Below are 13,987 nucleotides of genomic sequence, written 5' to 3'. Positions count from 1 at the left end.
GTCATTAATGCTTAGAAGATTATAAATACTTGTTGTGTGTTTTGTTTCTAACATGGTATTGGAGCATAGGTTAATTAGAATTTAGAAGAGCAAGGAAGTAAGAAAAACAAGACGTACGTAGCAGCAGTCGAAGTTACGTAACAACAGCAACCCCTTCCACGGCATCAGTTTTTTATCAATTCCAACAGCACATACGAGGCAACAGAACTCCAAGAATGAACCACCAGCAGCATAAAAATCACTCTCTAATATCAGCAGCTTGGAACAAGACACAACAATAGTTTCTCCAGCAAGCAGCAGCAGATATATCAGTTGTAGCAGTCAGCGATTTTCGAGCTTGAATTCCAGCAGAAATAAACAGACAAAGAACCAGCTCCTTCACGTGACAGCAGGCCTCCATCATAGCTGCAAACTTTTTAAATTTGAATAGGTTTGGTCATCCAGCAAATTATAGTAGCAAACTAACTTCAACGCAGCATCCAGCAGATCTCGAGCACAGCAGCGCCAGTCTCTTTTCAAAGTAAGCAGAAACTTGGGATAAAAATTAGTGAAACAATTCATCCTAAGTTCAAAACAATAACCAACACCAGCAGTAGGAATAAGGTTATTTTCAATTATGGGACCACGACCTTCAAGACCTTCAAAAACAGCTTCCCCTTGATTCTATATCATTTTTTGAATTAACTCAAGTCTGCAAATTAATTCACTTTATAGAGCTTGAAGGTATTATAGATTGGTCTAACAACACTAAATAAAAGCTTTAAACATGACACATCAACTCCTTTAATCGTGATGTCTTTTTTTTTATTTGTATATGTTGGTTTCTTATTTTTCATTATTTGCTTTCTGTTTTTGTCTTATTTTATTTTCTTTTTTCTTTTTCTTTTTCTTTTTCTTTGTCTCTTGCTTTTGACTACTTTCTGGTTAGCCCCTTCAATACATGGATTTCTTCCAAAAAAAATAGCATTAGCAGTAATTTCTTTAATGCAAGAGTTCTAATAAATTTTTTTTTTATCATGGCTTATAATAATTTTGTTGTACCAACTATTTCATGCTTTAATGATCATTATAATTATTAAAGTATGCTAGTGGAGAATTTTTTATGGTCATAGGAGTATCAACAAATTATTTTTTAAGAAATAATTGAACCATCATCCAGATCAATAATATTGAATGTGGATAAAACAAAGAGAAAAGCGCAATGATTAAAAATTTTTAAATAAAATAATTATCTTTTCCAATTAATTGACCTATCAATATTGGAAACCATTCTTTGTATGGAAACTTCTAAGAATATTTGGGATTCAATAAAAAAAAATATATCATATAACAACTAGAGTAAAAAGGTAGCAACTTTAAACACTTCAAAAATAATTCAAATTGCTTAGGATGAATATGGGAGAGTCAGTCACATTAATTTTCTTGAACAATGGCAATCATCAACAAGATGTGAATCCATGTCAATAAAACAGAGGATATTACTATCATTGAGAAAACTCTTTGATCGTTGACACCAAAATTAAGTGTTGTTGTGTGTTAAAGCTAAGGATATTGATGAACTTTCCTTTGATGAATTGCAAAGTTCCTTCCTAATTCATGAGCAAAAATTGAATTGACAAGACAAGAAAGAGTAAGCTTTACAGGTTTCATCTAATAATCATTTTTCTATCTACAAAGAGGTGGACAAAGAAGTGGAAGAAGCACAAACAATAATAATGTTAGATTTTTACATCAAAAATTTAAAGATAATTAGTTTTCTAATTCTTAAAGAAAAGGAAAATGATATGACAACAATTACTCAACTTTTTACAAGGTAAAGCTAGTGGATAAATCAAAAGTTAAATGATTTAGGTGTCATAATTATGGACATTACAAATCTGAATATTAAAGTAATTTGAATAGAAATGGTGGTAGAAAATCTAATTTTATAAAGAAGGAAGGTGAAATGTTTTTATTAATGGCTAACCATATGAATGAGAAAAATCACCAAAATTTATGTTACTTAGATATTGAGTGTAGCAATCATTTGAGTGAAGATAAATCAATCTTCTTTAACTTAGATTAATCTTATCAAGATTTTATAAAGTTTGGTGATGGGTAAAAAATTCTCATTATAGAAAAAGGAATGGCAATAATCCAAACAAAGAAGAATAGTGTTCATACCATTTTCAATGTTTTCTTTGTTTCAAAATTGATAATAAATTTGCTTAGCATTGGCCATCTTCAAGAAAAAAATGGCATGGAGTTTATATCAGAAACAAAGTATATAGAACTGGAGATGACAAATTAGGATTAATTGTAAAATTTAATATGACAATGAATCGATTATTTCTTCTATATTTGCACAATATCACGTATTCATGTTTTTGACGAGATTAAAAGAGGAAGCATGGCATCTTCGTTTTGGACATCTTAATTTTGATAGATTGAAAATTTTACATCAAAAAAATATGGTGATGGGTTTTCCTAAAATTTATACTTCTTCTCAAGTTTATGAAGAATGTATTGTTAGCAAACAACACCGAAATCAATTCTTACAATTAAAATTATAAAGAATAAGAATGTGCTTGTCTAAGACTGCACTGGAGAATGGAGGATCCTAGATCAACCCCTAGCAAATTGGTGAGAGGTTTTTAGGCATTACCTAGAGAATGTATCAGTTGAAAATTGCACTGGAGAATAAGGGATCCAAGATCAACCCCTAACAAATTGATGAGAGGCTCTTATGCATCATCTATAGAATAAATGTTATCGAAATAAAGAGACCTCATGTCTATCCCTTAAAGATTGTAGGGTTATTTCCCTAGGGAGACTAAATCAATCCTCTTTAAGGAAAGTGATGTTATTGTACTAGGAAGACCAAGTCAATCTCTTCATTGAAAAGTGTTCAAATGCCCCCATTGGAGATTTATAGATAGGAAATGCATTTCAGATATACATTATTTTATTTCAAAAATAAACTTACATTTCTATTAAAGATTATGCATCCTAAAGTGATATGAGTGACAGGTATGAGAAAGGTTCTTAGAAGGAATATGTTTTGGAATTGGTGCCAAGGTATTTGCTTTAACTGCCCTGATAATTTTAAATGGGTGATCATATTTTGATTCGAGGGGTTTATAAATCCTTAGGATACACAAATGCCCATGGGTTAATCCCTTGTGGTTCTTTCTTGATCTTTCATTTCTACTAAGAGAATGATTTCACTTGAAAGTTCATTTATATTGGTTATCCTTATAAAAAAAAGACCTATATCGTAACAAATTAGCATCTTCCACCTGTATATGAGTTTTCATGACTTGCTTCACCTTGAGCAAACTTCTGTCTGGTAAGGTATAAAGTTTTTTTTGGATGGCATATTCCCTTACCCCTCTTATCAAGACCTTTAAAGCTGTTGGCTCAAGTAATTTTTTCACACTAAGCATCTTTTTATTAAACCTTTTCAGATATGTCTGTGTAGACTCTCCCCCTTGTTAGGTAATATTAAATAACTTTGTAGATTTTCTTGGGTGGTATGTAGGTGTTAAAGTGTATCACTAGCCTGGCTCAAAGGTCACTAAACCCTTCAATGAAGCTTGGCTCCAAATTATTGTATCATGTATGCATAGATTCTCCGAAGGTTATGGGGAGGATTTTGCATATTAAGTCATTATCGTGGATGAGAAACTCTAAGCTATCATGCACATTCTATACATACATACTCCCTCAAGTCAGCTAGGCCATCATAGTTGTCCAAAATTATTTTTGTGGAAATATAGTTCTTAGGGAGTTGAGTGTTCAATACTCGATTGGACAAGGAAGAACCCCTTCACTGATGGGGGCTGTAGATATTCTCATGTGTATGCTCATATGCAAATCATCTCTTAATCTTTTGTTTGTTGCGCTCTTAGGAGCTTGGGGAGTTTGGTATGGAATGATAGCTATGATAACTAGTGTCCATCTCACGGTAGCTAGAGAAAGTATATTTGGAGTACCAGCTTTACATGGATATTGCAATGGTATGAGCGACCTCTTGAGGGACTCCCATAAATGTCATTTTGCCTAGTCTTCTTTAGGTAGATCGTCTACGAGCACCTGGTGCGGTCGTGGTCATGGCACAAGGGCATTGAGTGTTATTAAAGGTGTCAAGACTTATTGGGGTGGTAAAGTCTGATCTTTTCCTTAGATTGCCAACACAACTTGAGTGAGAAGTTACACCTGACGGGTGAGTTGTTAAAGTTCTGGTTTGGTAGAGATGCCCGCGGTAACAAGTAGATTTATCTCATATCTTGGCCCAAGTGTGTATTGATTGTGTGCCATGAAATGACATGGAAATATCCAAAACAAGTTTTAGAAAAAAAAAAAAAAAAAAAAAAAAACCTATATCTCGCTAGATCCAGCTTTCTCCTAACTCGGGGCTGAGTATGTACAATCGGAATTGAATTAATTAATTTCGTACACGAATTTCTAGACACGTCCTGATTTAATATTTTTTTTCATTTTTTTTTATCTCCATTGTATGCGTGGCTCCGCAGTAGCACTTGAATTGATGTATCCAACTAACTTTTTTTAAAAAAAGAACGGCATATGGTTTTAGATCCAAAACCATTCCTTATCTGAACTGCGTATGGTTTCGATATTAATGGTAGTCATGAACGACCAGAGACTACTGGTGCCAGAAATTAGAGTGAAGATCGGAAGAACTGAAACATAGTAAAGTCAATTGATGAGATTTCAAATTTTAAAATTAAAAGCTCATAAACATACAGATTCAAGGTTTTAATTAAAGAGCCAGCGGCGACAGCGACAAAAAGTATCACATTGATGTATATCTAAGTTTAGGGGCGGGACTCCTGCAAAGTTTTAACTTTAGTCCCAAAATATTTAAGATTTTTTAAATATCCCCTTGAGTTATGGCTCGTTTTTTTTTAAAAAAAAAAACATATGCGTTTTGCTCCCTACAAGTTATTTAGTATTCTATAACTATAATTTCATTTCATTTCATTTCATTTCATTTTATTTTCTAACATATCTTAATATATTTATATTGACATTAAAAAGTGTTAAAACCTCATTAGAAAATACTGTAACTTCACACTCATTTATAATGTTTACTAGAATAATATAGTAATACTTTTACTCCTCCATCAAAAAAAAAACTAACACTGGTTATCAAGGATATTAAAATCTTTTTATATGATTCATTTATTATTACTAAATTGATAGGAGGAAAATAAATTTTTTCCCTTCTTGATTGCATAATAAACAACTAAAATATCCAAAGAAGCAAAATATCTAAACTTGGCATCAATGAGTATTTTTGTATTTTTATAATGATTTTTTTATTATTATAATTTTAACTGAGGGGTAATTTGATATTTAACCAACTATAAAAAATAATAAACAATTAAAATGCCCTTAAAAAGTAAACCTAGAGTTAAGGGATATTTTGGTATTTTCACAATGGTTTTTGCATAATTATTAAGTCAACTCGGGGTAATTTGGTATTTGATTAAGTAAAAAAACAAAAAAAGATAGGAGCGTGTGACACACTTGGAGGCGCGTGGGAGGCGCCCGCACCCTTTAGGTAGTGCATGTGGCACCTCCCGGCTTTCAAAAATGGTCGTCCATCGTGTTGTTGGAAGCACCATCATATTCTCTTTCTGTTAGTGCAGTGCGTGTCTCGTATGATGGTCTTGTTTGTCACTAACTAGTAGGTTTTTCTTTTCTTCTTTCTTTCTTTCTTTTCTCTCTTCTCCCTGAAAAAGCACAACTTGTCCCTTTTGCTTGTTGATTTTTCAACTTCAATTCTTTTTTTTTTTTCTAATTTTTTACCATAGCTTTTTTTTAGAAGTTTTATTTGTTTTCAATTTCATCCCTCAATCCCAATTTATCAAATACTATATTATGTAATTTGATCCTCATCTTTTGGATTTCTATTTTTTACTTTGTTCTTTCATAAAAGTTTTATTGGTTTTTAATTTCATTTGAATTAATAATATTATATTTTTCAATTTGCTTCTCATTTTTAATTTGACCTTAATTTAATTAAGAGATATCAACCTAAGATATATGATACAGTCATGAAAAAAACTTATATATTCATTCCATGCGATGACAACCTGTCTAATAAAATTTAATCTTTTGTTGATGATAAATCAATTATGCCTCAATTCCTAGTGTATGACCACCCTGTTTATATATTCTGGTAAATGTTGTATTGTAGCTGGTGGTGGCTGTATCCCAAATGCGGATTTGTTCTCGCCTAACACTAGCTGGTGGCTACATATATTTAGACAGGCTATTGAATATTAACTATCAAATTCAAACCAACCATGCATAAGATCATAGTTATAAAACATATCTTGTCTAGACCTAAATCAGTTGATTCAGGACATGGTCAACTTGACCCATAGCTAATGTCGAGTTTCAACAAAACATTAATCTCGAGTTGACCTAGTTTGATTTAATTGATCTGGTGTGTCAACTAGATTGACGCAACAAATAAACCCACAACTTGATCAAATCTCAATTTAACTTTTTAAAAAATAAAAATAAAATAATAGTGTTTTTATTTAAAAAAAATAAATAACTTGAATTAACTTGTTTAATTCATAATCCAAGTCTTGTGCTAAGTCATGGGTCGAATCAATTTAATAACTTTACACATGATATCAAATGAAATCAACATGGTGACAACTTCAAATTCATGCAAACATGAAGTTCAAAGTTCTCATGTCAATTAGTAAATTTATAAAAGCTAGCTATACCAATAATCCATTAACATATGTTAAAATTTTCTATGCATTTCACTATAGTAATGAATAATGAAATGCCAAAGTCTTTTTCACTATAATCATCAAAACTTTTTAGGATTCTTTTTTTAACTTTCAAACTTAGCTTTTTTTTTTCTCAACTTCTTTATTTAACATTGAGTTGATTGGTAATTGGATTTCATAATTATTTTATAATTTGTTTTTTATGAGGTTATCACGGTCTTATAACCCGAGTTGCAAGTTTTGCGAGTTAGTCAAGTTGACTTGTTCTTTTGTTAATTGAATGTGTGTTTATTTTTTAATTTTATCATTTAATATTAGATTAATTTGAAATTATACTATATAATTTTTTTAATTTATTTTTTATAAAGTTATCGTGTGTCATGATACAAGTTTGATAAGTAAGCTTGACAGATAAGCTGAAACGGGCTCAGATCCTTTTTTTTTTTTTTTAATCCTTCTTTTTAATCTTTGGCATCTTGTATTTGTCATTGCCTTCTTTTTGTTGTTGTTCCTGTTTCTTCGAGTCTATTAGACATGGTTTTCTCCTGGGCTGCTTCCATGAAAAAAAAATCCCATCACTGTATCACAGTTTGGGTCTAGACAGGAGTGAGGGAGTTGATTTATGAATCATAAGATTCATTAATGACTTATGCTGGCCCATGATTCTAAACAAAGGAAACAGGAATAGTCCAGAGCTCAGTAGTTATCAGTAGCTGGACTTGTGCTCCAAGCCTAAAAACCAACCACAATTCCCATCCCACCTGCTCTCCTAGTCCAGCGAGGAGTCAATTCAATTATGATATATATATATATTAAGAAACTAAAAATTGTATAAAACGTTACAGTTTCTTAAACCTTAAAAATTACTATTTTAAATTGTAGAGAAAGAAACTAAAGTTCTCATACTAAAAAGTTTTAATTTCATCAATCTCTTCTTTTAAAAAAAAATCCGGAATGCTATGCAAACATCTTAAATAGTAAAACCCTAATTACATTAAAAAATTTAATCTAAATAGAGAAAGAATCCAAAAATAATAAGGACAAAAAAAAGTATGAGCGGTAACTTCCAATTTAGAATAGGAAGTTTGCTCTCCTTCAATAAATGCTATGAAATATCATTAAAAAGTAAGATTACAAGGAGAAAACATGTGAACGTTGTGATTGAATAAAAAAGAATGGTTTGTGGTAAAATTGGCGATGAGACTAAAAGTTTCATTGTAGCAAGTAGCTAGCTAGGTTGATTGGTGCTTCGACCTCGAGAGTTAGCGAACACGAGCAACTTTACGATTTCCAAAAAGAAGCAAGGTGTATCCATGACAATGAAGCATTCAAGGGCTTCAATAATGAAATTAAACATTTAATGACAGTAATATCCAAGTCTAAATACTCGAATTAATTCATGACAGATTAACCAGCAGCTGCAAACAGAAAGATTGTATTGTTCATTCATCCAATATTACAGGAGAAAGCAAAGGTTTATTTGAAAAGAAAGCTTCCAAGTTCCCCATCACAAGTTCAACCAAAGCCATCAAAGTTTCCTCAGTGTGGACAGCTCTATGCGGTGACAGGACAACATTGTCTAATGCAATGAGCTCACTGGGAACATGAGGCTCGTTCTCAAACACATCCAATCCGGCACCTGCAATCTCTCCTTGCATCAAGCACCTCACCATTTCTTGCTCGTCTATAATAGCCCCGCGTCCAACATTAATGATCAATCCTTTCTTCCCCAATGCTAGCAAGACTTCCTTGTTAATCATGTGGCGAGTTTGATCATTTAATTCACAACAAATTATGAGGACCTCACAGTTTGCTGCTAGTTCACAGACATTGGAATAATAAGGGTATGATACAGATGACTTCTTGTTCCTTGAGCTGTACAAGATATTGCAGCCAAAGGGCTCTAGCCTTTTTCCAACTTCTAGGCCAATGCTTCCAAGTCCAACAATCCCAACTTTCCTGCCTCCCAACTGAAACAACAAACATCAACATCTTATGGAGAAACAAATTACAGCCATCAACTACACAGAAATAGGATATTTATAATTCAATTATCAGCATATAAGATGGCAATTCAAAGGAAAAGGAAAAATAAAGATTCAACAGAGTAGATATTTGGGGTGGGAGGAACCGAAGTAAGCACTCCAACTTCTAGGATCTGAAAGCTTAAATTCGTGGGTGTTTGGTATGTAGTTCAAAGTGCTTTTTGTCTTTTCAGCACCGAATTGATCATTTTTAGGTGTTTTCCATAGTTTTGGCATGCTCACATCGGAAATACACTCGAACAAGCATCAATTTGATGCCGTTTCAACTCATACGCGTTTTGAAAAGAGCCCAAATCACAGTACAAAACAGCGAGTTATTACTCTATGAGATGACATATTGAGAGGCATTATTTCTATGGTTTATCACCAAACAAGACTCGAAACATTCTCAAGCTTTCAATCAAATTAAAAATGATTCAAAAAAGATATTCCAAATTCCAGGAGTTTCCTAACAATATGCCTTTTCCCATTAATTTCAACACCTAATTGACTTGTCTCGTTGAGAATTAACAATATTTTATTTCAGATGCCTAACAAAACTTTCACCTTAGAGCCAAGAGAAAAATCTCCGTTGTTAGCCCACAGTCCTTGGGTGACGTAACGATTTCCAGCCGATATCTTTCTCAGCGCATCAATCAACAGCCCTACTGCTATATCAGCAACATCTGCAGAAAAAAGGCTTCCAGCATAAGCCACAGATACCCCTCTCCGACGACACTCTTGCAAGTCGATTTGGTTGAGTCCAGAACTTGTGGTGACAATAAGCCCCAGAGATGGCAACAGCCTTATAGTGCTGGTGGTGACTGGACAGGTTCCATGGGACAGAATAGCTTGGACTGAGTGTGCATGAGTAGTCAAAAACTGGTCTAAAGGAAGTGGTGAGTCCCATGCTTTCAAGAAATGGAATTTTTGGGAGAGTTTGTCTTCGTGATATTTGAAGACTGGTGGTGGTTCAAGAATTAAGACTTTTGGCTTTGGGAAAAGGTTTTGATCATGATTTTCTTGATGATAACCATTACAATCCATTTTCAATGTCTGGAGGAGAATACCAAAGAAAAGGATTTCTTGCTATAAATATTAATTAATATTCCACACATAAAACAGCGACAGGGTTTATTTAATAAAAGAGATTATTAGAAGCGTTGGGGAACGTGCTGACCTTGTGTTTCTAAAAAAAAAATTAAATTAAATAATTTTTTATATTTTTATTATTTTGATATACATATATTAAAAATATTTTTTTAAAAAAAATTATTTAAATATATTTTTAAATAAAAAATATTTTTGAATTAACTTATAAATTTCATGATAAAAATATTATTTAAACTCATAAATATATTTTAAATTATTATTTTTTACAAAACAAATACAAAAAGATAACAATAGAAAAAATAACTTGATGTGAGCTCAGGTATCAAAAAACTCAATATAAAAAAAATTAAAATTATAATTTTAAAAATAATAATAAAAAAACTTAGTTAAATTAAGTTAACTTATAAATTTCATAAATATAAAATTAAGGTAACTAATTCCTAATAAATGGATAGTTACTTATATTTAAGAGTTCGTTTGATATTATGGTAATATTTTTTTATTTTTAAAATTTATTTTTAATTTTTTGTAGTGAATTGAAATTGAATTTTTATTACTCATGTATTTTTTAAATTTAAATGGAGATCATTTCAATATTTTGGTGAATTCTTTTGGCTTCTCATTGTATTTTATTTTATTTTTTCTTTTTATTTGTTTTCTAATTTTATATTACATTTCTTTTAATTTTGTAAAAGGAATGTACATGAATAAAATGATCTCTCCTTTCCCCAAACACTGCACCATTTCCTTCTCTTCGGCTGTTTTAGGCACGGAGTCCTCAACTCAAGATACTTGAAATTTATGTTTTTGTTTTGGGGCTATGTTCCAGAATCAAAGGTCAGGAGTGGCTATCATGGTCGTTCGGAGCATCAGATTCATGCCACGTTGACTAGATGAATGTTGATGGTATGAAATTAGATGAATGTTGATGGTATGAAATTAGAATCTGCTATTTTGGTTATGGTTATAAAAAAAATTATTTTATAAAAAGTATTTTTAATTAAGATTAATTTAAAAATATATATATTTGATTAAAACTGTGGTTAAAATTAAAATCTAACCAAAAATAGTTTAATGTGTTTGGTTAAAAAATTACTTTTCAAATTGATATTATAAAATAATTAAATATATATATATATATATATATTGATAATTTTTAATTTAAATATTATAAATTTAATTATTATTATTACATTATAAAATAAATAAAATTGCTATCAAATATTTTTGACTGTTGGAGGAAAAATTTTCAGTGTCTGAATATCTTGGCGTTCCCTTTTAGCCTAAGGGACTCCAAATATATTTAAGAAAAAAATAGTGAAAAAAAAATACTTCAAGACAAACAAATTCAAATCCCAATATCCAAAGATTAACAGAAAATAATTCAAACAAGCAAGATGTTGAGCATCTATAAATCCCAAATCGATACCAAATGTCTAAAGAAAAATTAACTTAAAATAGTCTAGTCCAAAAAAAAATGTTAAATATCTAAAACAAAGAGTTTTTTAATATATGTGAATATATAACAAAGGAATTACGGGTTGTTTTTACGTTGAAATTTAGGATTTTTAGCATTTCTGTTGTTCAAGTCTTGAAAAATTGAAAAATATATTTGCCTCAATATGGAAACAACGATACTAGCAGTGGATGATTATAAAAAAAAAAAACGATACCAGCAGTGGAAAAAAGCGGCGAAAACCCCAAATAGCAAGACTCTTTTCTTCTTCTTTTCCACCGAGTTTTGTTATATAAAAAAATCCAGTTTCTACATAAGAAGTCTTTGATTAAATGGTATATATCTTCTTCTGCTGCTTTTTTGGCTTCCTCATCTACACTAGGTTAACTGCTCCTTCATCAAGTTTGCAGCCATTAAGAACAATTGAGAAGCCATGGCTAGGATTTTAGGATGCAAGCAGCATCCAGATAATTCTGATAAGAAGGTAATTCTGCACGGCCTCCCCCTCTTAAAACTACGATGATATGACTTCTTCATCTTTTATCTTCTCACTCGCTTTGCAGTTATATCATACTGTTATGATCGGCATGCATGCAGAAGAACGTGAAACAATCACTGGAAGGAATCAAACAGGATTTACCAAATCGGAGATAGGTTTGATTATCCAACATCAGAATAATAACCATGCAAGAGATTGACTTCTTTATGATGGAAAAAGAGATTGCTTGTAAAGAAGCTTTGTTCAGAAATTTGTTTACTGCTTAACAGATATCATACAAGAGATGATTAACAAATTGACCTGCAAACCGACGAGTTGAATTATTCGCTGTCCACATATTCGGAGAGTAAAGGCTTATTTGACAAGAAAGCTTCCAAATTCCCCACCACAAGTTGGCTTAAATCCTTCAAAGATTCAGGTGTAAAAACAGCCCTATGCGGTGACAACACAACATTATCCATTGCAAAAAACTCTTTAGGAACATTAGGCTCATTCTCAAACACATCCAAAGCCAGCACCTGCAAGCTCCCCTTGCATCAGGCACCTCACCATTTCATTCTCATCGATGATTGCCCCACGTCCAATGTTTACAATCTTCCCCAGTGCTGACAACACTTGTTTATTGATCATGTGGCGGGTTTCGTCACTTAATCCACAGCAAATGATGAGAGCATCACAATTAGCTGCAAATTCACAGACATCGAGGTAGAACGGATACGAAACATTCGGTTTTTTCTTCCTGGAGTTGTACGAAACAAAACAACCAAAGGCCTCGAGCCTTTTAGCAACTTCATATCCAATATTTCCCAATCCAACAATTCCAGCTCGCTTACCACTGAGCTGAAATTACCAAACACAAAGAATACATATAATCAGACACAATTAGTTAGTTCAATCAAACGATAACTTGCTGATGTTGAACCTTTTTAGGGGTCCTTTTTTATCACCATTTTGTTTCGTTATGCGGAAAGGCGCAAAAGATCAAGATAGCCGACCGCAGCTAGTTTGATATTGAGGATCTGCTGCTGCTGGTGGTGTTTTGTTTCATTGGCAAGAAATGGAATGGCGATGCAGTAAACCAAATCAACACATGTTTTCAGAGCCTTTTCATTTCAAGAATTAGACATAATTAATTAAATAAACCAAAAGGTACTAACTTAAAATCTAGTGTTGCTTCCAATTATAATTCTTTTAAGTCATTAAGAACTAACAGTGACCCATATAAAGAGAAGATTCACGGATCAAAACCTTAGAACCAAGAGGATAGTTCCCTTTAGCAGCCCAAAGCCCTTGCCTCACGTAACGATCACTAGCCGAAACCTTTCTCAGAACATCAATCAACAAACCAACAGCCATATCAGCCACATCAGCAGAATACACGTAGCCTGCATTAGCAATTTTGATACCACGGCGGCGACACTAGTGGTGACAACCACACCAACCTCTGGAAGCAGCTGGAGCTAGGATGTCAGCGTTGACGGGTGCACCACCGGAGGAAAGGATAGCTTTTATGGAATGAGAATGAGTGGACAAGAACTGGTCTAGAGGGAGTTGGGAGTCGTAGGTCTTCAAAAAGTGAAATTTGTTGGATGCAAACGATTCTTCGCCAATGAGTGAAAAGGCTGGAGGTGGTCTGAAGAGCACTACTTTTGGGAGATCTTGTTGCTCTTCTTCTTGGGTTTTGTCAGTCTGTATCATTGACTCCCATTTTTTAGTGTTAGTTTGGGAACGACGACAGAAGCTAGGAAGGAGGGGTCTGTTTCAGATACGGCACTGTACTATACTTTTATGGCTGCTCTGCGTTTTGGCACTTCCTTACCTGCTTACCGGGTAAGACTTGGAAGTATACTGTCTGGTTCTCTCCTCTGTACTCTTTTGTGTTTAATATTGTAATAATTTTTATAATTATAATTTAAAAAAATATATTTTTAGTTAAGATTGATTTAATATTTATATATATTTGATTAGTTGAATTTGAAGTTAAATAAAAAATAGTTTAATGTGTTTGATTAAAAATATTTTTCAAATTGAGATTATAAAATAACTAAAAAAGATATATATTAATATTGATAATTTTTAATTTAAATATTGTATATTTAATTACTGATATTACATTATGAAATAAATAATATATAAA

General features: G+C 32.3%; 1 protein-coding gene and 1 pseudogene across 1 annotated transcript; both read right to left on the bottom strand.

The window, feature by feature from the left end:
• Positions 1-8,177: 8,177 nt before the first annotated feature.
• LOC133691610 (glyoxylate/hydroxypyruvate reductase HPR3-like) lies at positions 8,178-9,866 on the bottom strand. Its single transcript, XM_062112189.1, has 2 exons — positions 9,350-9,866; positions 8,178-8,728 (listed from the first exon to the last, which is right to left on the bottom strand). Exons 1-2 carry the CDS (start codon positions 9,827-9,829, stop codon positions 8,201-8,203), a joined length of 1,008 nt encoding a protein of 335 aa, XP_061968173.1. The 5' UTR covers positions 9,830-9,866; the 3' UTR covers positions 8,178-8,200.
• Positions 9,867-11,574: 1,708 nt separating this feature from the next.
• LOC133690525 (glyoxylate/hydroxypyruvate reductase HPR3-like) lies at positions 11,575-13,692 on the bottom strand (annotated as a pseudogene).
• Positions 13,693-13,987: the final 295 nt, after the last annotated feature.

Source organism: Populus nigra, chromosome 4, assembly GCF_951802175.1.
Source record: "Populus nigra chromosome 4, ddPopNigr1.1, whole genome shotgun sequence".
Taxonomy (NCBI): Eukaryota; Viridiplantae; Streptophyta; class Magnoliopsida; order Malpighiales; family Salicaceae; genus Populus; species Populus nigra.
The sequence above is the reverse complement of the archived record's forward strand: the minus strand, read 5'-3'. Positions and strand labels throughout refer to the sequence as shown.

Bases quoted from the DNA above. Each gene is read 5' to 3' on its own strand.
- LOC133691610 (XM_062112189.1), bottom strand. From the start codon at position 9,829: ATGGATTGTAATGGTTATCATCAAGAAAATCATGATCAAAACCTTTTC. The intron at 8,729-9,349 runs GTGAAAGTTTTG...TTGTTGTTTCAG, and splicing joins ATTTTTCTCTTGGCTCTAAG to TTGGGAGGCAGGAAAGTTGG.